At 44.7% G+C, this 25,280-nt stretch overlaps 1 protein-coding gene across 2 annotated transcripts in view; it reads right to left on the reverse strand.

The window, feature by feature from the left end:
• The window catches only part of CC2D1B (coiled-coil and C2 domain containing 1B), a 163,914-nt gene that overhangs the window by 20,093 nt on the left and 118,541 nt on the right, over positions 1-25,280 (reverse strand). For both annotated transcript variants that reach the window (XM_030205466.1, XM_030205467.1), the window contains exons 15-19: positions 24,982-25,154; positions 23,539-23,664; positions 11,089-11,147; positions 2,419-2,535; positions 436-509 (exon numbers count right to left, since the gene is read on the reverse strand). In XM_030205466.1, coding sequence (XP_030061326.1) covers positions 436-509; positions 2,419-2,535; positions 11,089-11,147; positions 23,539-23,664; positions 24,982-25,154 — 549 coding nt within the window. The remainder of the gene's footprint in view (positions 1-435; positions 510-2,418; positions 2,536-11,088; positions 11,148-23,538; positions 23,665-24,981; positions 25,155-25,280) is intronic.

Here is a 25,280-nt window from a genome sequence, read left to right on the forward strand (position 1 = left end):
CGGCCAAATCTCTCCGCTGCCGTGCACAGCTCAGCGTGCAGGTCCAGTGAACGCTAGATCGATTCGCCGCTGTGCATCCGCCCTCCCACCTCTGGTTGGTCAGCTTTTGCGTGTGACGTACCCGGAAGTACGGTACGTCACTTCATCAGATGGATGCATCCTTTCAGCGATTCCTTCACTCTCACTGTTCTGCCCTCGACGTCATCACGTTTTTACGCGAGGGCAGGGCAGAGAGAGATGTGACACCTTTACGAACTTACGAACCCTGAAGCCACGAAGTCAGCTTCAGAACGTTGGAGGTATAGTAGATCAGTGACTGTCTAAGGGAAAGCCCATTATATGTTTCATATTATCACTGCTTTCAATTTAAATGACAGAGAGGAAGAAGAGAGACAATGCATGCACACGCACACATATACAGACAGAGTAGATTACCTGATGGGGCAGGCAGGTTAATTCCTCTGACGATTATAAGAACCATTTCTGTACTGCTAAGCTCTGAAAATATCCTTAGAAAGGAAATAAAAAAAAGAAGTCCACAAATCAAACATATATATGGCAAGTGACCGACTCACCTGCAAATGCGCAGTAGAGTCGGAACGCTGAGAGTGTAGAAGTCCAAGCCCCGCCTCCACCAGCAGAACAGCCCAATAGGGAGGAGGGCTTGGACATGGGCGTGGAAATCGGAGGAGGAGGGAGCAGGGAGGGAAGGAGGGGGCGGAACTGAGGGAAACACACGCAGCGATGGAGAACTGACGACACGACGACGGCGGAAAGAGGGGGGGGGCGACGTTTGGGGGGGGGGTCAAAGGTGGCAGCGGGGACGGCAGGGCACAGGAAGTCACAATCGCGGTGGATGGGAGCGGATGGGAGGGGAGAGAGCAGGGTTGGTGGACGGGGAGAGGCCATAGGAAAACAAAAAACTAGCCCGTTGTTACAGGTTTAACGGCTAGTAAGTTACATATGGCAGCCCAGGGATATCCACTCTACTGTCGGAGAAAGGATCCATGTCATATAAAAACTACGCTAGGCCGTCAGTTTTATTTTAGTAACTCTGAAAACAGGTGGACATAGTCCATTACACTCCTCAGGCCAGACACAGCAAGGACTGTAACAGAAAGGTCACATATACACTGATTAATAGGGAGCTCTAAATTAAACTGGGAAGTTTTTAGGAGACTGTCTGTGATGTATGTTTTTATTGTTATGAATATTTCCTGTGTTGTACTGTTATCTGCCTTGGAACGCTGTGAATGGCAGAATAGAAATTAGTTAAGACTACTGGATATGGGCTGCCTAGGGCTCTTATAGGTGACGTTGAAGCCAATAGTTCTGTGTCTCCATCTCCTGGTAGGGGTAGAAAACCCAAGCGTCTGGACAGGTCTAGAGAAATAAGGCAAGACTGAAATTAAATAGTTAAAAAAAAAATCAAGAGTTATTGTATACGGGGAAGGCAGGGTTATATCCATTTTTTCAGGTTTCCTTGGGAGGGAAAATTCTACCTTTCAGTTCAGCGGTGAGAAGTTTAGGGATCTATGTAGATGAGGGCTTAAGTTTTTCAAAAATAGGTTTTCCAAAGTGGTGCAATCTTCCTTTGGGATTGTACAGAGTATCTATCTATTACATGTGTTTCTCTATGGAAAGAGGAGGCTCTGATTGGTGCCGTGCTGGACCACTGCAGTAACGTCTACTTGAGCTTAGCAAAGCAGGCGATGTGGAGACCACAGTTGCAGCAAAACTCAGCTGCTCCCTCCATTACTTCCCCTTCGTGTCAACAGTCACATGAAAGTGTTGGTTTAGGTTTCTAAAGCGCTGTCAGAGAAGGGCACACCCCCCCCTTTACTTACAAGAACTGCTTGTATATGTGCCATTATAAGCTTTACACTCTTTCGGACATAGGAGACTTCTCAGTGTGAAAGAGTTGAGTCTATAGCTTTTTCACTAGCGGATCTGTTGCTGTGGAACTCACCACTACAAGAAATTAGGGTACTATTTTAGATTTTTGGAAACAGGTCAAAGCTTGAATTTTAGACAGGTTTCTGATGATGCCTGAGGACTTAGGAGTTGGAGTGGGTGGTTGATGGGTTTGGGTGCTGTGTGTAAGGTGTGATGGATGAGGTAATGAAATTGCATGTATTATACTGTCGGTTTGTTCACTGAAAGTTGTTTTGAGCTTTGCAGTCTTAGCATCTGCTAAATTTAGTAAATGAAAATGAAACCACATCTGCAAAAAGCTACCTGTGTGGAGTAGCCACTAGAACCTCCTACCATGACACAGGCATGTCCGGTAATTTTAAAAGCCACTGGACTGCTGCTCCTCCTCCCCCTTCACTTATTCCCTCCCACGCGCTCCTGCAAACAACTTTCAAAGACATACAGAACTCTCTTTGTGCAATAGAATGTTCAGGATTTATGTACCTTACAATTTTAAATGTCCTTTCTTGAAAGTGATGTGGTGGTGGATCTAGTCCCTGTGCTTGTCTCAGCTGCAAGATTTCCAAGCTCTTTTTACAATCTTGAGCCATCTTTTCAAACCTGCAAAAGGTGTTATGCAAAGATTAAAACCTGTAAATGTAACAGAAAGGAGAGCTATTCAGGAGTGAAAGGAGACACCAGCTTCAGCACAAGCACAAAATCAAGAGGTGAAGCTAAAACACATTTGGTCTGGTACTCAAAAATGTTGATGCAGTCAATGCCAATACAAACAACAATTAAAAAAAAAATGTTGATAGGTCATCTGTTTACATCAGTGGCGTAGCCACAGGTGGGCCCACCCTCTTAGGGCTCAGGCCCACCCAACAGTAGCACACATTTAGCGGTAACTGCTGGGGATCCCAAGCTCCACCAGCTGAAGAGTTTCCCCTGATGTTAATGAAAACGCTACTCTCCACGATACTGGCACCTGCACATACTCAGTTTTCAGTGCATGCCTGCTGCAGACTGCCAAGGTGGAAAGAAGCGTTTTCCCACTAGCTGAGATTTTTTTTTTTTTTGGGGGGGGGGGGGGGGGGGAACACTTGGTGCCCACCCACTTCTTGTCTAGGCCCACCCAAAATCTGTTGTCTGGCTACGCCCCTGGTTTACATGGTGGCGAGTTATGTGGATTAAAATTATCCATATGTTTGGAAGCGGTTTAGGGGCAGGCAGGGGGCTGTCCAAAAAGTTATCTAGAGAGCAGTAAAATTCAGTTGCTTTCTGGATTACTTATTTGTTTAATTGAGGTCAGTTAGGGGTTTACCAGTCTGAATTTTACTTCCATTGAAAGCAATGGAAGTAAAACCTGGACTGGCTTAATCTGTCCTCCTTTTTCTGGAACCATATGGTAACCCTAAGGTCAGTGAAACTGTAGGCCTATCTCAAACTGACTAGTGGCACCAGTGAAGCAAAGCAGCCATCACGATGATCCCAGAGATGTTAACAATTCTATCTCTATTTGGTCCAGTTTTTAAAAATCAATACTGTGATTTAACTTAATAAAAACAATCAAAATAAGATGCCTAAAAAATGAACATCGGGATAATTTTTTTTAAACCATAACCAGGATATACTACTACTACTAATAACATTTGTATAGCGCTACCAGACGCACGCAGCGCTGAACACCTGACACAAAGAGACAGTCCCTGCTCAAAGAGCATATACCTCCATATTTGCTTAACAGAATTTTCAAGCACAGTCCTTTGATACTGAAAATATTCCTACATTTACCTAGGATGAAGGAGTGTTGCAGCACGACAAACATCACAAGTCCTGAGAAATGACAGCAGGACTCTTTCTGCCACTGATTCTTTCAGCTCCTTGGATATAACACTGATGTGCAAGGCCAGCTCTGACTCTGGAACACTGGAGGCTGAGCCAACATCGCTTCTCTGCCGCCAACCATCTGCCTAACCATAGGATTTGAGCCAATATCCCTTCTCTGCTACCAACTCTCTACCTAATCACAGGGCACGAGCCAACATCACTTCTCTGCTGCCGTCAACTCTCCCGCCTAACCGCAGGGCCTGAGCAAACGTAAGGACAGAACCGGGCAGACTTCTATGGCCTATGTCCCAGAAACACCAAAGAAAGACCACAATCAAGTATATAATATTACATTCATTGTTGATTTAATCATAAAATGATGAGTGTGACTGCTAGGCAGACTGGATGGACAGTTCAGGTCTTTTTCTGCCGTCACTTACTATGCTGCCAACCCAACATCCCTTTAATGCCGAGGTTTCAGTACACATCTCTTCTCCACCAACAATCTTCTATATAACCCTAGGACAGAAAGACAGAGGCGTATTTTCAAAGCACTTAAGACTTATAAAGTAATCTATGGAACTTTATAAGTCTAAGTGCTTTGAAAATGAACACCTCCTTGTGACTCTGGGCAAGTCACTTAACCCTCCATTGCCCCTGGTACAAATAAGTACCTGAATATACTATGTAAACTCTGCTTTGAATGTACTTGCAAAAAACACAGAAAGGCGGTATATCAAGTCCCATTTCCCTTATTACTGATTCTGTGTATCCCTGGAACACAATGAGGCTCATTTTCAAAGCACTTAGCCTCCCAAAGTTCCATAGAAACCTATGGAACTTAGCCTCCCAAAGTGCTTTGAAAATATGCCTCAGAGTACTTTTGTGTTATAATTCCAGCTCTGATTTATTAGTAACTGAAATTCTCTCAGAGGTGTGATTTATAGTTCATGTGCTCAACTTTCAGTCTTATAAGTAGCTACTAGATCCCCTCCATAGAATTACAGCCTATGTGCTCATTTTCTTTGTTAGAATTTTTATTGCATTATTCACTCCACAGCTCCGGACAGTAGAAAGCAAATGCAACAGATTTAATTTAACGTGGCACTTGTGAAGCCTCATTTTGCACAGGGTCTCAGTAAGTACGGAAACTGAGATGCCCAGGTTGGGATGTTCATACTTCCCCAGTATTTTACAAAAGTTTTGCTGAACACTGCAAACCCGAGTGTACAGTGGAAGCAGCAATTTTGCAAAAAATATATGTTAATAAAATGGCATCAGGCAGAAGGTTCCATTTATACGTACAGTGACACAATTTAAAAAAAAAAATACAGGTGGCACCAATAAACTAGCAGGGCCACAGAAGTTTTACCTTTTTTTTTTTAACTTAAGGACAACATAATAAACATAGGATTAAGGAAAAGAATCCCTCAATTAAAGCTCTTTTATGAAACCTGTGTGCGTCTCAGAGTTTGTGGAAAAACCAACGGCGAAATGGGGGAACAGATGTTTAGGTTTTTAGCCTGCCCAAACTACAGCCAACGCTCCCCCCTTCTCCTACCCATCTGCACAGAGACGCGGCTTTCTAAAACTGCCATTTACACATATAGTAAACGTTGCTATATACAGATGTTGAAGCCTCTATAGTCTGCTTAGCTGGCTAGCCATTACAAGGTGGACTACAATTTGAAGAATTCCATACCTAAGTAAACAGGTGTGGTAGCCGTCTTAGTCCACTTTCAAAGGTAATCAATAGAAATAAAACAAAATAAAACATGAAAAAGAAAATAAGATGATACCTTTTTTATTGGACATAACTTAATACATTTCTTGAGTAGCTTTCGAAGGTTGCCCTTCTTCGTCAGATCAGAAATAAGCAAATCTTGGTAGATGACAGTATATATAAGTGAAACATCAAAGCTTACAAGTGAGACATCAAAGCATTTCAGTAACAATGTTAAAGACAAGATTTAATTTACATAGACATCACATGAAAAATATTAGTGCCAGCCACAATGCCACGCCTGTGGGGCAACACTTTACAAGACCAGAGCACTGTACCAGTGATTTCATAGTAAGAATCCTGAAAGGTAACTTTAAAACAATACAGGAACGTAAGACCTTTGAAGTCAGAATGATTAAATATTTTGACACCCACCAGACAGGGCTTAACAAAGATCTGGGTTTTCTAGCCCATAATAAGCCATAAAATTGTAAATTGTACTGTTTTGTTTGTCACTTTCCTGTCCCCATGCATATCCCCCTGTCTCACCTATCCACCTCCACCCCCATCCTGTTAGATTGTCACTGAAATGCTTTGATGATTCACTTGTAAGCTTTTATGCTTCACTTATATATACTGTCATCTACCAACATTTGCTTATTTCCGATCTGACGAAGAAGGGCAACCTTCGAAAGCTAATCAAGAAATGTATTAAGTTATGTCCAATAAAAAAGGTATCGTCTTATTTTCTTTTCCATGTTTTATTTTGTTTGATTTCTATAGATTCTACATGGAATGTTGCTATTCCACTAGCAACATTCCATGTAGAAGTCGGCCCTTGCAGATCACCAATGTGGCCGCGCAGGCTTCTGCTTCTGTGAGTCTGACGTCCTGCACATACGTGCAGGACGTCAGACTCACAGAAACAGAAGCCTGCGCAGCCTTCTACATGGAATGTTGCTAGCAAGCAACATTCCATGTCATGTAGAATCTCCAATAGTAGCAACATTCCATGTAGAGTCTCCAATAGTAGCAACATTCCATGTAGAATCTCCAATGGTATCTATTTTACTGTCATAGTAATGCTTGAATGTTTTCACTTATATACACTGTCAGCTAGCACATTTGCTTATTTCCGATCTGACGAAGAAGGGCAACCTTCGAAAGCTAATCAAGAAATGTATTAAGTTATGTCCAATAAAAAAGTATCATCTTATTTTCTTTTCCATGTTTTATTTTGTTTGATTTCTATAGATTCTACATGGAATGTTGCTATTCCACTAGCAACATTCCATGTAGAAGTCGGCCCTTGCGGATCACCAATGTGGCCGCGCAGGCTTCTACATGGAATGTTGCTAGTGGAATAGCAACATTCCATGTAGAATCTGCAATAGTAGCAACATTCCATGTAGAATCTCCAATAGCAGCAACATTCCATGTAGAGTCTCCAATAGTAGCAACATTCCATGTAGAATCTCCAATGGTATCTATTTTACTGTCATAGTAATGCTTGAATGTTTTCACTTATATACACTGTCAGCTAGCACATTTGCTTATTTCCGATCTGAGGAAGAAGGGCAACCTTCGAAAGCTAATCAAGAAATGTATTAAGTTATGTCCAATAAAAAAGGTATCATCTTATTTTCTTTTCCATGTTTTATTTTGTTTGATTTCTATAGATTCTACATGGAATGTTGCTATTCCACTAGCAACATTCCATGTAGAAGTCGGCCCTTGCGGATCACCAATGTGGCCGCGCAGGCTTCTGCTTCTGTGAGTCTGACGTCCTGCACGTATGTGCAGGACGTCAGACTCACAGAAACAGAAGCCTGCGCAGCCTTCTACATGGAATGTTGCTAGTGGAATAGCAACATTCCATGTAGAATGTCCAATAGTAGCAACATTCCATGTAGAATCTCCAATAGTAGCAACATTCCATGTAGAATCTCCAATGGTATCTATTTTACTGTCATAGTAATGCTTGAATGTTTTCACTTATATACACTGTCAGCTAGCACATTTGCTTATTTCCCATCTGACGAAGAAGGGCAACCTTCGAAAGCTAATCAAGAAATGTATTAAGTTATGTCCAATAAAAAAGGTGTCGTCTTATTTTCTTTTTCATGTTTTATTTTGTTTTATTTCTATTGAATACCTAAGTCAAGAAAGGTACAAATACAGTGCAATTGTAGAAATAATACATATTAAACACACTAAGCATCTACGGCCCACAAATAACTGATCTTATACACATTATAAAGAAAACTCCTTAGGTCATATGTCTGACAAATTAAACGCCATTATCTGACAACAGACGTTAAATCAGAGGGGAGGGAGTTCTACAACACAGAGGCTCGCCCTCTAAATAGCACATTTCTCTCTCTTCATGGGTTTTAAGAAGAGGAGAACCACCAGAAATTGAACTGTAAGACTGAAAGATGCTGAGGACAGCTGTGTGCTCAGTGAAGAGGGAGACACCCGGAATGGGGGAGTAGTTACAACCCTAACCACCTTACTAGGAAGACTGGATGGGCCATGTCACTAGGTCCGTGGTGAGCACAGACCACCTCAGCAATAGAACGTCAAGGTATAGTTCTACCAGTAGGTAATGGTCAGATCACCTCAGGTGGCTACTTTCTGGAGGGAGGAAGCAAGGACCGAAGGGACAGGCAAGGTAGGGAAAGGCAAGAGCTGATGCAGCTCCTGTGTGACTGGAAGGAGGAGGAACCAGCTGCTATGTGACAAGTTGATCAGGGAACTGATGAGGAACCAATACTCTGACTGCATCATGGAGAGAGCTGCACATGTCCAGATGCCATCTGATTTTTTTTTAAATACCCCAGTTGCACTGGCAGGTAAAGAAGCATTTAAGGGCACATTGACTCCTGCTGCCACAGTGCCAGTCCAACAATAAGAGTCTGCTGCTGGTGTTAACTAGGGTAACTGAAAAGGAAGATCAGGAGGCAGAGGGGCAACACTGTTAGAAGCAAGCATTATGTCTGCCACACTTACCACATACCATCTCGATAGGGAAGGGGAAAACAGGGATGGAGGAAATGATGCCATGAACCCTCACTGTGCCCTTGATACACCCCCCTCTGTGCACCTGTCCCAAGCACTTCCTTCAGATCAGATAACCCCTACTCACAGCACACTACTGCCATACAACTGACTCAACACCCCCCCCCCCCCACAACACACACATTACTGCCACAGATACTCCAACAATTGATGTTGCCCAGAAACCCAATTTCTTGCACAACACGTTCACCGTGCCCCCAGTACACATACAGCTTACTCACAACTGACATCCCCCCCCAGTCTAGAAAACCCCTATAGACCCCACATCTGACCCAGACATTCCTTAATCTCAGACATACTTCCACACACAGCCAGCTTCCAGATCAGAGCTCCAGGAGACCTCCAGTGTTGGCAAAAACATTTCCATCCAAAAAGTAGCCCAAAGTAGCCCAAAAATATGAATATTAATATTGTAATCATTATCATCATAATCAGCAATATTTTCAAACTATCTTCATTTTTCTTTTTCATAAAAAGCAGACTAACATTAATTTGTGTAAGCACTTAGCAGTCCACAACAAGTAAAGTCAGAAACAACACAGTTTATACCTAAGTGTGCAACCACCCTTAGGATTCACCTTTAATGATTTACAATTTAGAACTAATTACTACTCTAACCGATGAAACCAATCCTTCCTCTCTGTACATCCATATGCTGTACAAGCATGTTTGAAACTATTCGCGAGATCAAATAAAAATGCTACCAACAATAAAGAACAACATGGATAGAGCAGCTGGGTGAACGGGGAAGATGGCAGCTGGGCGCGTGGAGTCCGCGGAGGAGAGGGAAAGGGAGAAATAAAATCAGAGAATAACGTGTGTTGTTAGCAGCTACTCATGGCAGGCCCAGGAACCCGATAGGCCTCTCCTGCGCACTTGGTGGATCCCTTGCACAGGCTGCTCTCTCCCGCGCGCTGCCCTCCAGACTGGAGGCACCAGTGCAGGGTAACTGCGCATGGATGGAGGAGACGTGCGGGGCTGCTTGGGCTCGGGAGGGGGGAGGTTGGCGAGGCATCACGCGCGCACCAAAGCCATGGCGGTCTTGACCTCCTTGGGCTGTGATGAGGAAAATTAAGAGTTTGCTGGATGAAGTAGACCACGACGAGCAGCGGGGCGAGTGGCTGCAGAAGGGGCAGGGGGAGAGGAAGTGCAGGGAAATTGTAAGGACCCATGCAACTCACTGGTGTTTAGAGTCAGGAGGTGCGTTTTCCTGGGCAGAGTCTTCCGCCGGCGTGGCCACCGCACACAGCAATTTAAGAGGGCCAAATCCCACCTTCCTCAGCCTCCTATTGGTCCAATTAGGACCAACAGGAGGGCAGCAGTACAGAGCGCGTCCAACCCGTGGCCACGGTGGTGAAAAACAGCCAATCAGTGGCAACGAAAAATAACCGCAAAAGCTGTGACTCGCAAGCATTCAAAAAACCCCTGGGGGGGAAGTGGGAAACCACTCAATTCTGCAGTTTTACCGCAGAATTGGCAACTTTGTAGACCTCCTCTTAACTTGAATGCTTGGGGGAGAGGGGGTGGGGTGGGCATCTTATCCTTCACAGCGGGCAGCAAATTGCTTTGGGCTGCCCTGAATAGAATGCTACCTTAGGTAGCTAGCACTTAACCACTGCACAGATCAGCAGCTCAGAAAAGGTTGTGTAACCAAAGTGACACAGTAAAATGTGGAGCTTAAAGGGAAACTCAAAAGAGTAAAACCTTTCTTCCCGAGATGTATCTTCCGTACCCTAGTACAGTCAATGGTAATAAGTCATCTGGACTACTGTAATGCACTGTACGCTGGCTGCAAAGAACAGACTATCAAGAAACTCCAAACAGCCCAGAACACCGCCGCCAGACTCATATTTGGAAAAACTAAATATGAAAGTGCAAAACCCCTAAGAGAGAAACTTCCCTGGCTCCCACTCAAGATCTGCACGATTGTACACAAAATCATTCACGCAGACGCCCCAATCTACATGCTAAACCTTGTGGACTTGCCTCCCAGAAACGCCATAAGATCATCCCGTAAATTTCTCAATCTGCACTTCCCCAGCTGTAAAGGACTAAAATACAAGCTGATACACACCACCACCTTCTCTTACATGAGTACGCAGTTGTGGAATGCATTACCTACAGCCCTGAAAGCTATTGATGAAATAACTAACTTCTGCAAATCTCTGAAGACACATCTCTTCCACAAGGCCTACAAAGAGAACCCATAGCCTTACAAAACTTCCTTACCAATCCACACAGTTATTACAGTCCACCTTCTATCCTGCCTAACACCTTCCTTCTTTCTTCCCTCACCTAATCTCTGAACATTACTAATTGTATCTGATATCATGGAATGATTATGTCATAACCAAACTCTGTAAGCCAAATTGAGCCTGCAAATAAGTGGGAAAATGTGGGATACAAATGCAATAAATAAATAAATAAACAAACAAACAAACCAAGCAGAGTGATCTTGTTCCACATAATCTGCTCTGCCACGTGAAGGTGGAAGAGCGAGAGCAGAAGGACAGGTGCATATTTATGTAGTATTAACATACCTGGTTGTTTCTGTCACGTTTCCCAGATGTGTGAACTGCCTGGAGTACTGCATGCATTTCTATAAAAAGATTACAGGGAATTAATTAATTGCACCTATAAACATTCACCAATATTATATGCACACTGTTTTATGCAAGTCTTGGCCATCAGTTGGCTTTTCAGCCTAGAAGTCTGTTAAGCAGCCAGTCAGTGACCACATGCACATTATGATGGACGTAAGCAGTGGTGTGCTGGAGCCGGCTCTGTCCGGCTCGCAAGAGCCGCTTGTTAATTTTTGACAGCTCTTGCGAGCCGGTTGTTGTTTGGGGCGAGCCGGCTCCATTACAGAGGTAAGCATGGCAGGAGGGTGCCATGCTTACCTCCCCTCCCGCTCCCAAACATGTGCAGCGATTTTCCTTCGCCCCCCCACCGTCCCCTCCCGGTCCCATCCATCTTGTTTAGTACCTCTCCGTTAAAGCACCGCCTTATTTAAGCCCTGCTGCGTCTCCAGCTTTCCCTCCCTGCTTGCTTCGATGAGTTCGTTGGATGGGAGCGGGAGGGGACATTGGGGGGCGAAGGAAAATCGCTGCACATGTTTGGGAGGGGAGGGGAGGAGAATTGCTGGGCAGGGATGGGTAGAGGGGGGCAGGGGAGAGAAGCCAATTGCTGGGCAGGGATGGGTAGAGGGGGGCAGGGGAGAGAAGCCAATTGCTGGGCAGGGATGGGTAGAGGGGGCGTGGGAGAGAAGCCAATTGCTGGGCATGGAGGGCAGGGGAGAGAAGACAATTGCTGGGCATGAATGAATAGAGGTGGGCAGGGGAGAGAAGAGAATTGCTGGGCATGAATGGGTAGGGGGGCAGGGGAGAGAAGACAATTTCTGGGTATGGATGGATAGAGGGGGGCAGGGGAGAGAGGAGAGTTTCAGGACATGGATGGAGGGGAGGGCAAGAGAAATTCTGGACATGGATGGAGGGGAGGGAAGGGACAAGGGAGAGAGAAGAAATGCTGGACACGGAGGGAAGATAGAGGAAGGAGATTAGATGAGGGAAAAAGGAAGTGAGGAGAGAAACTGCACATGGATGGAGAAAATAGGCAGAAGCTGGATACACTGTACAGTCAAGTCTGCAGAGGACCAGAAATGAAGAAGAAAGGAGGAAAGAAAAGAAATAAATGGAAAGGAAGCCCTGGAAATGGAGTCAAGGGAACAGATAGAGAGCAGCAGTATCAGATACTGGGCCAGCATGATCAGAGAAACAAAGTCACCAGACAACAAAGGTAGAAATTTTTTTTTTTTTTTTTTCATTATAGTGTTTGGAATATGTCCACTTTGAGAATCAGGTGCTGAACGTTAAAAGTTTATATTTATTTACTTATTTATGGCACTTTATCCCATATTAAACATGAATTAGATTGGAACCTGGGATCATTTAATTTTTTTTCCCTGGAGAGAGTAATGCATTTGCCCCCCCTCCCCCCCAGCTATAGCCAGCTGTACAATTCTGGGGGGCGCAGAGGTGGACAGAGGGGCGCAGAGGTGGATGGGGGGGCGCAGTGGTGGATGGAGGGGGGGCGCCGAGGTGGACCAGGGAGAGAGCCTTTTGTTAAAAATTTACCAGCACACCACTGGACGTAAGTCTTTGAAATTCAAGGGAAAAATCCCTTCTAGATACCCCCGACTCTTGAAATGGGAAAGGGGACAGAGGATTAACACTGGTCCTGAAGATAAGAGATCGTTTTTGAACTGAAAGAAAAGCTACATTTCCCCACATAAAACCTTAAGTGTGAGCAAGTCTATTTATCTTGCACTATGATTGGGTGGACAATAGATTTATTTATTTATTTTGCTGCATTTATATCCCACATTTTCCCACCTATTTGCAGGCTCAATGTGGCTTACAATATAATACAACTACAATCACATTGATGGAATAGAGAATCAGAGTATATATAACAGATAAGGTCCATAGGAATATTATGGCAATCATATTAACGGAAAAGAAGATGTAGGTTAGCGTAGTATTGGATAGTTAAAAACAATGGATGTTGAATTGAAGCCTTTAAACTGGGCCTTCAAAGAATAGTATTAACTGACAGTAATGTTCCAGCCATCTCTGCAAGTAAACAATTTATGTCAAGTGCCAGGAGGAGGTGTCTGATATGCTGAACTCTGCACATCTATGTCCTGGTCCTGTACAACAACAGATGCTGAGACCATGATAAGGTCAGGCTACTCTGTCTCTGAGGTCTGGTCCAATCATGTCTTACATTTTTTGCAATCTGAATTCCGATCAATGTATAGCACTCCACTCCTTAAAAATCCCTCACTTGACCTTACCTGTCCCTCCAACTATCGCCCCATCTCTCTTCTCCCTTTCCTCTCCAAATTACTTGAACGTGTCGTTCACCGCCGTTGCCTTGACTTTCTCTCTTCTCAACCTATTCTTGACCCACTTCAATCTGGATTTTGCCCTCTTCACTCTACTGAAACTGCACTTACTAAAGTCTCTAATGATCTGCTTCTGGCTAAATCCAGAGGTCTCTATTCCATCCTCATCCTTCTTGACCTATCTGTTGCTTTTGACACCGTTGACCACACCTTACTCCTCGATACGCTGTCCTTGCTTGGATTCCAGGGCCCTGTTCTTTCCTGGTTCTCTTCCTACCTCTCACTCCGTACTTTCAGTGTTCACTCTGGTGGATCCTCTTCAACATCCCTCCCGCTTTCAGTAGGTGTGCCTCAGGGTTCTGTCCTTGGACCACTCCTTTTCTCCATCTATACCTCTTCCCTTGGTGCCCTGATCTCATCCCATGGTTTTCATTATCATCTTTACGCTGATGATTTTCAGATCTACATCTCCACCCCTGAAATCTTAACCTTAATCCAGGACGAAATCTCTGCCTGCTTGTCTGACATTGCTGCCTGGATGTCTCAACGCCATCTCAAATTAAACATGGCTAAAACTGAACTTCTCATTTCCCCCTAAACCCTCCTCCCCTCTTCCCCCATTCTCTATCTCTGTCAATGGCACTCATATCCTCCCTGTCTCCTCGGCTCGTAACCTTGGAGTCATCTTCGAGTCCTCTCTCTCCTTCTCTGCTCATATTCAACAAATCGCCAAAACCTGTCGTTTCTTTATCTACAACATTAGCAAAATTCGTCCCTTCCTTTCTGAACACGCTACCAGAACCCTTATCCAAACCCTTGTCACCTCTCGATTGGATTATTGCAATTTACTTCTCACTGGTCTTCCACTCTGCCATCTCTCTCCTCTCCAGTCTGTCCAAAACTCTGCAGCACGACTTATTTTCCGCCAAAATCGTTATACCCACACTAGCCCACTCCTCAAGTCACTTCACTGGCTCCCTGTCCGCCTCCGCACACAGTACAAACTTCTCTTACTGACCTTTAAATGCAACCATTCTGCTGCCCCCCATTACCTCTCCACTCTCATCTCTCCCTACATTCCTCCCCGTGAACTCCGCTCACTGGACAAATCCCTCTTGTCGTCCCCCTTCTCCTCCACTGCTAACTCCAGGCTACGTTCCTTTTCCCTCGCGGCACCTTATGCCTGGAATAGACTTCCTGAGCCTGTACATCTTGTTCCATCTTTACCAGTCTTCAAATCTATGCTGAAAACCCACTTTTTCACCACTGCTTTTGGCTCCTAGCCTATACTGAATTGCCCTCCCCTTGTTCCTTCTCACCCAGTACTTCCCTCACCCTTATTGTCTTGTTGTCTGTATTTTTTTAGATTGTAAGCTCTATGGAGCAGGGACTGTCTTTCTGTGTCGGGTGTTCAGCGCTGCGTGCATCTGGTAGCGCTATACAAATGCTAATAATAATAATAATAGTTGTGGGTTCCTTAAAAGATAACATTCGCTCCTTTACAAGTGAGGGGAAACAGGTACTTTTGCTTCAATTTGATCTTTCATGTGCCTTTGATTTAGTGGATCATGAGGATTTGGGAATAACTGGTGGGGTTTTGAGTTGGTTCTGAAAGTTGGGAAAATCCTTGTGGGGTACCCCAGGGATCCCCTTTGTCTCCGATTCTTTTTAACATATACAGTGGGGGAAATAAGTATTTGATCCCTTGCTGATTTTGTAAGTTTGCCCACTGACAAAGACATGAGCAGCCCATAATTGAAGGGTAGGTTATTGGTAACAGTGAGAGATAGCACATCACAAATTAAATCCGGAAAATCACATTGTGGAAAGTATATGAATTTATTTGCATTCTGCAGAGGGAAATAAGTATTTGATCCCCCACCAACCAGTAAGAGATCTGGCCCCTACAGACCAGGTAGATGCTCCAAATCAACTCGTTACCTGCATGACAGACAGCTGTCGGCAATGGTCACCTGTATGAAAGACACCTGTCCACAGACTCAGTGAATCAGTCAGACTCTAACCTCTACAAAATGGCCAAGAGCAAGGAGCTGTCTAAGGATGTCAGGGACAGGATCATACACCTGCACAAGGCTGGAATGGGCTACAAAACCATCAGTAAGATGCTGGGCGAGAAGGAGACAACTGTTGGTGCCATAGTAAGAAAATGGAAGAAGTACAAAATGACTGTCAATCGACAAAGATCTGGGGCTCCACGCAAAATCTCACCTCGTGGGGTATCCTTGATCATGAGGAAGGTTAGAAATCAGCCTACAACTACAAGGGGGGAACTTGTCAATGATCTCAAGGCAGCTGGGACCACTGTCACCACGAAAACCATTGGTAACACATTACGACATAACGGATTGCAATCCTGCAGTGCCCGCAAGGTCCCCCTGCTCCGGAAGGCACATGTGACGGCCCGTCTGAAGTTTGCCAGTGAACACCTGGATGATGCCGAGAGTGATTGGGAGAAGGTGCTGTGGTCAGATGAGACAAAAATTGAGCTCTTTGGCATGAACTCAACTCGCCGTGTTTGGAAGAAGAGAAATGCTGCCTATGACCCAAAGAACACCGTCCCCACTGTCAAGCATGGAGGTGGAAATGTTATGTTTTGGGGGTGTTTCTCTGCTAAGGGCACAGGACTACTTCACCGCATCAATGGGAGAATGGATGGGGCCATGTACCGTACAATTCTGAGTGACAACCTCCTTCCCTCCGCCAGGGCCTTAAAAATGGGTCGTGGCTGGGTCTTCCAGCACGACAATGACCCAAAACATACAGCCAAGGCAACAAAGGAGTGGATCAGGAAGAAGCACATTAGGGTCATGGAGTGGCCTAGCCAGTCACCAGACCTTAATCCCATTGAAAACTTATGGAGGGAGCTGAAGATGCGAGTTGCCAAGCGACAGCCCAGAACTCTTAATGATTTAGAGATGATCTGCAAAGAGGAGTGGACCAAAATTCCTCCTGACATGTGTGCAAACCTCATCATCAACTACAGAAGACGTCTGACCGCTGTGCTTGCCAACAAGGGTTTTGCCACCAAGTATTAGGTCTTGTTTGCCAGAGGGATTAAATACTTATTTCCCTCTGCAGAATGCAAATAAATTCATATACTTTCCACAATGTGATTTTCCGGATTTAATTTGTGATGTGCTATCTCTCACTGTTACCAATAACCTACCCTTCAATTATGGGCTGCTCATGTCTTTGTCAGTGGGCAAACTTACAAAATCAGCAAGGGATCAAATACTTATTTCCCCCACTGTACATTGGTATACATCTCACATTTATGATGATGACATTTCAATATTAACTCCTATTAGCATTTAGGCTGATTCTGAAAAGTTGATTGTAAAAAAAGGATTTAATCTGATAAAAGCATGGATGTCAAAATATAAGCTGAAATTGAATTAAAAAAAAAACTAATTTATATGCTTTGGTAACTCACCTAGCCTAATACCTTCAATAATAACTTTAGGTCACAATAATTATGAATTGTCAACATGTATTAAGGTTCTAGGGATCTATTTAGATAATACTCTAACATTAGAAATACAACTAAATTGTTTGACTAGGAAATTATTTTTGCTTTTCAGTAAATTAAGATAAATACATCAACATTTTCAGGAAGATCAGTTTAAAATAATGGTGCAGTCAATTACTTTGAGCCAACTAGACTACTGAAACATCATATATTTGGGATAGTAACATAGTAACACAGTAGATGACGGCAGAAAAAGACCTGCATGGTCCATCCAGTCTGCCCAACAAGATAAACTCATATGTGCTACTTTTTGTGTATACCTTACCTTGATTTGTACCTGTCCTTTTCAGGGCACAGACCGTATAAGTCTGCCCAGCACTATCCCCGCCTCCCAACCACCAGCCCCTCCTCCCACCAACGGCTCTGGCACAGACCGTATAAGTCTGCCCAGCACTATCCCCGCCTTCCGCCACCGGCTCTACCACCCTATCTCGGCTAAGCTCCTTAGGATCCATTCCTTCTGAACAGGATTCCTTTATGTTTGTCCCACGCGTGTTTGAATTCTGTTACCGTTTTCATTTCCACCACCTCCCGCGGGAGGGCATTCCAAGCATCCACTACTCTCTCTGTGAAAAAATACTTCCTGACATTTTTCTTGAGTCTGCCCCCCTTCAATCTCATTTCATGTCCTCTCGTTCTACCTCCTTCGTAGCTCCGGAAAAGGTTCGTTTGCGGATTAATACTTTTCAAATATTTGAACGTCTGTATCATATCACCCCTGTTTCTCCTTTCTTCCAGAGTATACATGTTCAGGTCATCAAGTCTCTCCTCATACGTCTTGTAACGCAAATCCCTTAACATTCTCGTAGCTTTTCTTTGCACCGCTTCAATTCTTTTTACATCCTTCGCAAGGTACGGCCTCCAAGACTGAACACAATACTCTAGGTGTGGCCTCACCAACGACTTATACAGGGGCATCAACACCCCCTTTCTTCTGCTGGTCACACTTCTAAGTTCAAAGCAAATTCTAAAGAGGCTGCAAACTATGCAGAATATGGCACTCCGTCTGATCTCTTCTTTAAAGAAATTTGATAGTCTGTCGTGCAATATTATATTAAACTACACTGGTTGCCGATAGATGCCAGAGTCCTTTTCAAACTGTCATATTTTTTATACAAAACTTTATATGGTTAGGTTCCATCGTACTTTTATGATCATTTTAAGTTAGCATTGAATAATAGAGATATTAGGAAGGGGATTGACAACTTCTTTTCTTTTCCTTCTCCTAAAGACATAAAAAAAGGTTAAAAATTAGGGCTGTACATTTAAGGCGTTAAAATTATTAACTTGCATTAATAATTTTAACACATTTAATCGTGTCATCCTGCTCTTTCTTACCGCTGCCCCCTCCCTCTTGCAGCTTGTTGTCTCATACCCGCCGCCACACACCGGCAGCCTTTTCTCTCCTCCACCCTGCTCTCTGGCATCTCATTCCCACCCCACCCCCCTCCACTGCACACTAGCAGCCTCTTCTCTCTTGCCACCCCACACTCTGACTGCTGCCCTCCAAACTTGCCTTGTACACATGGCAGGATTAAGCACACGCTGCTCTATTCCTCTGTAACCGGAGCCCTCCCTCTCTAGCGTCTGACTCCTCTGAGGAAGCTTCCTGTTTCCTGCTGCAGGAGTCGCATGTTACAGAGGGAGGGCTCTGGTTACAGAGGAATTGAGCAGCGTGTGCTTAATGCCACCGTGTATACATAGCAAGTTCACATTCCACCAAGTTTCTACCACCATTTTGAAATTAAAAATGCAAGATGGTCATGATCTTCGCTAAGAAAATTAAGACAATTTAAACTCCTAAACAGAACCCCACAAGTAAAAAGACAACTAAATAAATTGCAAACTTATCCATCTTCAGGCCTTATTACTAAATCATCAAGTTAAAATTCATTATCCCTTTGTTTTGTATCTCTGTGCAAAGCAGCATGCTAAGGAGCGCATCTTAGGCAACACGTCGAACAATGGCACGCCATTAGGCACTACTTTTTAAACTTCACAGCAGCGTCTGATGTGAGGTGAAGGGGCGGAGCAAGTCTCACGCCTGAGAAGACAAACACCAGTAATGTAAAGCTCAGTTCAGCTAGTAAATAGTCTCTCTGGAAGACACTGGGATAGAAAAGGGTTGATAGTAGATGTCAGCTTACAGCCCTTTAATCTTCACGGGAGCGTCTGATGTCAGGTGAAGGGGTGGAGCAAGCTCCCAAGCTCCAGATGACAAACACCAGTAGTGTGGTAAAACTCAGTTCAGCTAGTAACTGAGTTTTACCATTCTTCCATTCTGGAAGACGCTGGGATAGAAAAGGGTTGATAGTAGATGTCAGCTTACAGCTCTTTGAATAGTTTGGTGTCACCTGCAAATGTAATCACCTCACTCATCATTCTGATTTCCAGATCATTTATGTATATGTTAAATAGCACTGGTCCCGGTACAGATCCCTGCAGCACTCCACTATTCAGCCTCCTCCATGGAAAAAATGGCCATTTAACTCTACCCTCTGTTTTCTGTCCAATAAACAATTCCTAATCCACAGAAAAACATTACCTCCTATCCCATGACAACTTAATTTTCTCAGGAGTCTCTCATGAGCAATTTTGCCAAAAGCTTTCTGAAAATTTACCTACATTACATCAACTGGCTCACCTTTATTCACATGTTTATTCACGCCTTCAAAGAAATGAAGCAAATTGGTGAGGCAAGACTTCCCCTAGGCTGAACCCATGCTAACTCTGCCCCATTAAACCATGTTTGTCTATGTGTTCCATAATTTTATTCTATATAATAGTTTCCACTATTTTTCCCAGCACTGATGTCAGGCTAACTAATCTGTAATACTCTGGAGGAAAGGAGAAGCAGGGGTGATATGATACAGACGTTCAAATATTTGAAAGGTATTAATCCGCAAACGAACCTTTTCCGGAGATGGGAAGGTGGTAGAACGAGAGGACATGAAATGAGATTGAAGGGGGGCAGACTAAAGAAAAATGTTAGGAAGTATTTTTTCACGGAGAGAGTAGTGGATGCTTGGAATGCCCTCCCGCGGGAGGTGGTGGAAATGAAAACGGTAACAGAATTCAAACATGCATGGGATAAGCATAAAGGAATCCTGTGCAGAAGGAATGGATCCTCAGGAGCTTAGTCAAGATCGGGAGGCGGGGCTGGTGGTTGGGAGGCGGGGACAGTGCTGGGCAGACTTATACGGTCTGTGCCAGAGCCTGTGGTGGGAAGCGGGACTGGTGGTTGGGAGGCAGGGATAGTGCTGGGCAGACTTATATGGTCTGTGCCAGAGCCGGTGGTGGGAGGCAGGGATAGTGCTGGGCAGACTTATACGGTCTGTGCCAGAGCCAGTGGTGGGAGGCGAGGCTGGTGGTTGGGAGGCGGGGATAGTGCTGGGCAGACTTATACGGTCTGTGCCAGAGCCGGTGGTTGGGAGGCAGGGCTGGTGGTTGGGAGGCGGGGATAGTGCTGGGCAGACTTATATGGTCTGTGCCCTGAAGAACACAGGTAGAAATCAAAGTAGGGTATACACTAAATTAGCACATACGAGTTATCTTGTTGGGCAGACTGGATAGACCGTGCAGGTCTTTTTCTACCGTCATCTACTATGTTACTATGTTACTATGTAATTTCCAGTAGCACCCCGGAACCCTTTTTAAAAACAGGAGTTACATTGGCCACCTTCCAATCTTCAGGTACTACGGGGATGATTTTACCAACAGGCTACAGACCATTAACAGCAGATCAGCAATTTCATGTCTGACTTCTTTCAGTACCCTGGAGTGTATGCCATCTGATTCAGGTGATTCAGGTGACTCTTTAACTTGTCGATTTGGCTCAGTATGTCTTCCAGGCTCACTGAGATTTCTTTCAGTTCCTCCGTAAAAACCATTTCTGGTACTCTTACAAGTTTTTCCGTAAGGACTGGAGCAAAGAATTCATTCAATCTCTCCGCTATGGCCTTGACTTCCATGAATGCACCTTTTGCTCCTTCATGATCTAGCTGGCCCATGGATTCCCTCACAGGCTTTCTACTTCCGATGTACCTGAAAAAGGTGTTACTTGTCTCCACGGCAAGTTTTTCTTCATATTCTCTTTTAGTCTTCTTTATCAAATGCTTTGCATTTAGCTTGACAGTGCTTATGTGCTTCTTATTTTCTTCATTTGGATCCTTTTTCCATTCTTTGAAGGATGTTCATTTCTTCTAAGACCCAGCCCACCTAAGAAGCAAGATTTAACCCTAACACACGTCAGCAGTATTTTGTTAGTCAATACAGCGCTCCTGAGAAGGTATAGAACTAAGATCACAGGAATCCAAAGTCTTCCATTTATTGGAACTGGAAGCAGAAGTGCAAATGCGTCAATCCTCTTCTGTATGGCCAACCTCTAGGAACAACAAGGTCATTCAAGCGCTAGGGCAGGATGAAGGCACAGGGAAACTAGGTACTTGCCTAGGACCCAAAGATTTGGTGGAGCCCTGTCAAATGTACTTTAATCCTTGCCTTCCCTAAACCTTACACAAGTAACAGAGACACTGACCCATATAGGATAAGAGATGGCTTCGTTAACTGCCCATACATTGCTCCCCATCATTAGGCTGGTGATGTAGATGAGATAGCATCATTAGCTGTGTCTTCATAGTACCCGAAGGTAAAAGGACTACTCAGCAAAAGAAGAGGTGGTGGGAATTCTAGAAGCTGGAGAGACCTTGCTGGGGTCTGGCAAGTATTGTTCACATTTCTTTATTTGATATACTGCAAATCTCCATTCTCTACCCTCCAGGAGCTGCTTGCTGTGTTTGATGCGGTCCCTCACTGACCCCCATTCTCTCTCCTTTGTTGAAGCAACCAGCCTCTGGCCCCTTGGAGCAAACAGATTGGTGTTCCGTTTGGCAATTTCTGGCACCACAAGTTCAAGGTAAGCTCATACCTCTAAGGCACCTCTTCCTCTTCTGCTATGTACGTGCTAAACAAACACTTCTTGCATCTTGCACTGCAGCTGGTGAAGACGAATGCAAGGGACAGCAGTGGACTGTAATACACTGCACTCTGAGAGCCATGATTGTTTCTACCCAATTCATTGTACAGATGTCTTGTTCTCTATTGGACACACTCAGTTGTGGCTGCCTGTGGGGGAGGGGAAGAGGCCCTGAGAATGGACAAAGTCTTGGGCATGGACGATGTTCCCCCACCCGCCCAATGACTATCCCTCACCCCCTTTCAACCCTACCCCACCCCTGACTCACCTCCCTATTTTCCACACCCCATTGTTTCTCTGTTTTCTATAGTATGCCAGCTCTATACAAGCTATGTAAGCCGCATTGAACCTGCTGACGAGCGGGAAAGTGCGGGGTATAAATGTAACAAATAAATAAATCAGAAAAAATATCTGACTTAATTTGAGGTCAAGGTTCAAGTATTGGTGTACACTTGTTTGTAGGGGGTTTAATATGTTTTTGTAGTATGGTAAGGTCTCACAAAGGGTTAATCTTGCCCTGTCAAGCACCATGATTATTCAACGCTGACCTTGCTATCAAACTGCCAGCAAGGGCACCAATAACCAGCACTTCTATTTGTGAGTCTGAATGAAGTGTAACCTATGTTCTGGGAACTGAGATCAACTTATGTCACACATAGGCCACCCAACAACTTTCTAATGACTTTCAACTGGTAGCAGTCGAGCTGTATACAAGCATAAGGCTCAGGATAGGTTTTATATTGTGATTGAATGTTGCCATACACCAAGAGGTCACAAAAGGACACAGAACCCACTGCTACCCACTGGAGAGTAAACCATGACTTTCTGTTCTTTACACATCACCACAGAAGTGGAATGAATTTGAACTAGTGACGAACCACCGACCTAGAGGTAAAAGAGTATTCTTTTCTTAATTTTTAATAGACCTTCCTTACCCTCCCCTTAAAGAGAAAATGTGCACTTTACTCCAGGGGCGTAGCCAGACTTCGGAAGGAGGGGGGTCCAGAGCCTGAGGTGAGGGGGCACATTTTAGCCCCCCCCCCCCCCAAGGCCTGCTGACCCCCCTGCCACTTTTGACCCCCCCCTCCTACTGCCGCCAACTCTCCCCCGCCACCGCCAGGTACCTTTGCTGGCGGGGGTCCCCAACCCCCGCCTGCCGAAGTCCCCTTCAGTGCCGGTCTCCGAGTCCGGCGCGTTCGTTGATATGGATTCTGTTTCTATGAGTCCTGACATCAGGACTCACAGAAACAGAATCCAGAGCAGCAATGCGCCGGATCCGGAGACCAGCGCTGAAGAGAACTTCAGTTGGCGGGGGTTGGGGACCCCCGCCAGCAAAGGTACCTGACGACAGCAGGAGGGGGGGGGGGGGTCGAATGTGGCAGGGGGGGGGGGGGTGAAAGCAGGGGGGCCAGGGCTAAATCTGCAAGGGCCCATGCCCCCTTGGACCCACCTAGCTACGCCCCTGCTTTATTCAATGATGTGGCTTATTAAGCTTCACTTGTGTTGCAACAAGATGCTCTTGTTCAGGATAACATGGTGTCAGTAGGGTTATACTGTACCTCATACTGGTCCTTCAGCAGCTTACCCAGCTGAATATACACCTCCTCCGTCTTCTCGGAAGCTTTTGCGTCAGTATGATGTACAAAGATGAAATCGCTTTCGTCATCTGTAGGTGGGGAGGGGAGCTGTAGAACAAAACATGATTATCAATAGCTACCCAGCTTTGTCTATTTACACCACAAACTCAGGGAAAAAAATCCACAGAAAGTCGAGGCCCCAGATCTCCGGAGGTAGCTCAGGAACCTTCTTCTGTTGATGTTATCTCCATAAAGCCCAACCTGAAGCGAGGACAAGAGTCTCAGGGGATCCCTGCATCATGTGACTGCCCAAGGGCATGATGACATCCACTCTCCACACTGCCACTTACCTCCAGGTACTCCCCCCTTCAGGCTTTCCTCATATCACTAGCTGCCGTGGGAGCTTCTACTCCGTGACTTGTGGGCCGCAAATGATTCAGCAGCCACAGAAAAACTTGCAATCCCCAAAGATCCCTTGACGTCCTCCAAAGAGCAGCGTTTCGCATGCTCTGAAGGTGCTGCCACACACATGGCCCACACTCCTTCACTATCTGAGCACTGCTGCTTTGGCCCCTCTGCCTCACTTTTGTGGCTCTGGTTGAAATGGCTCCTCACTTGGCCCTGCCTCTCTTCTTGCTTTCTCTCTCTCTTTTTTTTTTTCAAACTTTATCCCACCAGTCAGCAGACTGCCCAGTGCTCCTTCTGCCCTTACTCTTCTTGGGCCTGGGTGGAAGGGAGAGAACCAGTCTCCTCTGGTGTCCTCTCCCAGTTCCAAAGGCCACCTGCCGGAGATGGGCCCAATGACTCCCCAATTCTGTCACTTCTCAGCTGGGAAGACAAGTTCTCCAACTGGCCCTCAGAAGCTTAGCCAGACTCTCAAACTAGAGTCTCACAGGCTGCTTATCTATCATTTGTTGAAAGCTGCAGTCTCTACGGTACTCTTTTACAGGGTAGGGTCCTCAAGCTTCTGTTTCTCTGTCTCCATCTGCTGGCCAAAGACCCATGTGTGTGGACTAGTCTGGTGGGAGACATCTATCTGAGCAAATAGACTAAAAACTGCCTACCCTGTGCACTGATAAAAAGCACAGGCAGGGATCAACAGAATGCATATGTTTACCTGTGGGGAAAAAGTGAGCAGGCTCTGGGGCAGGGTTAGATGGCAGAAAGAGGTGACAACAATGTACAGAATTTTCCATTTTGAAAACTACACATGATTTACATTGAAAAATATCTGCAGAAAAATCAGAGGCAAACCTTTGTGGGTACTTTTCCTAAACAGTTTTTAAAAAGTGTGGGTCTTTCTTTTGTGAGCTAGTGCAAAGAATAATGAAAACAGCACTTGCAGACTCTGCATGAACACGCATCTTTGAAAATTGAGCCCTATTAATGTCCAGGAGGGTCTGTACATAAGAGGTGGATTCTAACCTTTGAAATGTCCACAGACTTGCCACTCTTTGTCAGTTCAATTTGAGGATCAAAGCTTTTGGCTGTTTTTAAATACAGTTTTGCTTGTTCAAGATCATTCCTCTTTTTGGCCTGTAGTGCGGCCTTCATATATTGCTTCTTTCTGTTTTCCAGGAATTCAAGTTGTTCCTTTGCTAAAAAAAAGGAAATTTAAAAAGTATGCATGTAAAATTTCTCATCTTTCAGCTTTATACACATAAATGATATGTATAAGGAATGTGGCATTTGATTATTTCTCACTTATAGCCCGCTTATTAACT

This window comes from Microcaecilia unicolor, chromosome 6, assembly GCF_901765095.1.
Source record: "Microcaecilia unicolor chromosome 6, aMicUni1.1, whole genome shotgun sequence".
In the NCBI taxonomy this organism is placed as follows: domain Eukaryota; kingdom Metazoa; phylum Chordata; class Amphibia; order Gymnophiona; family Siphonopidae; genus Microcaecilia; species Microcaecilia unicolor.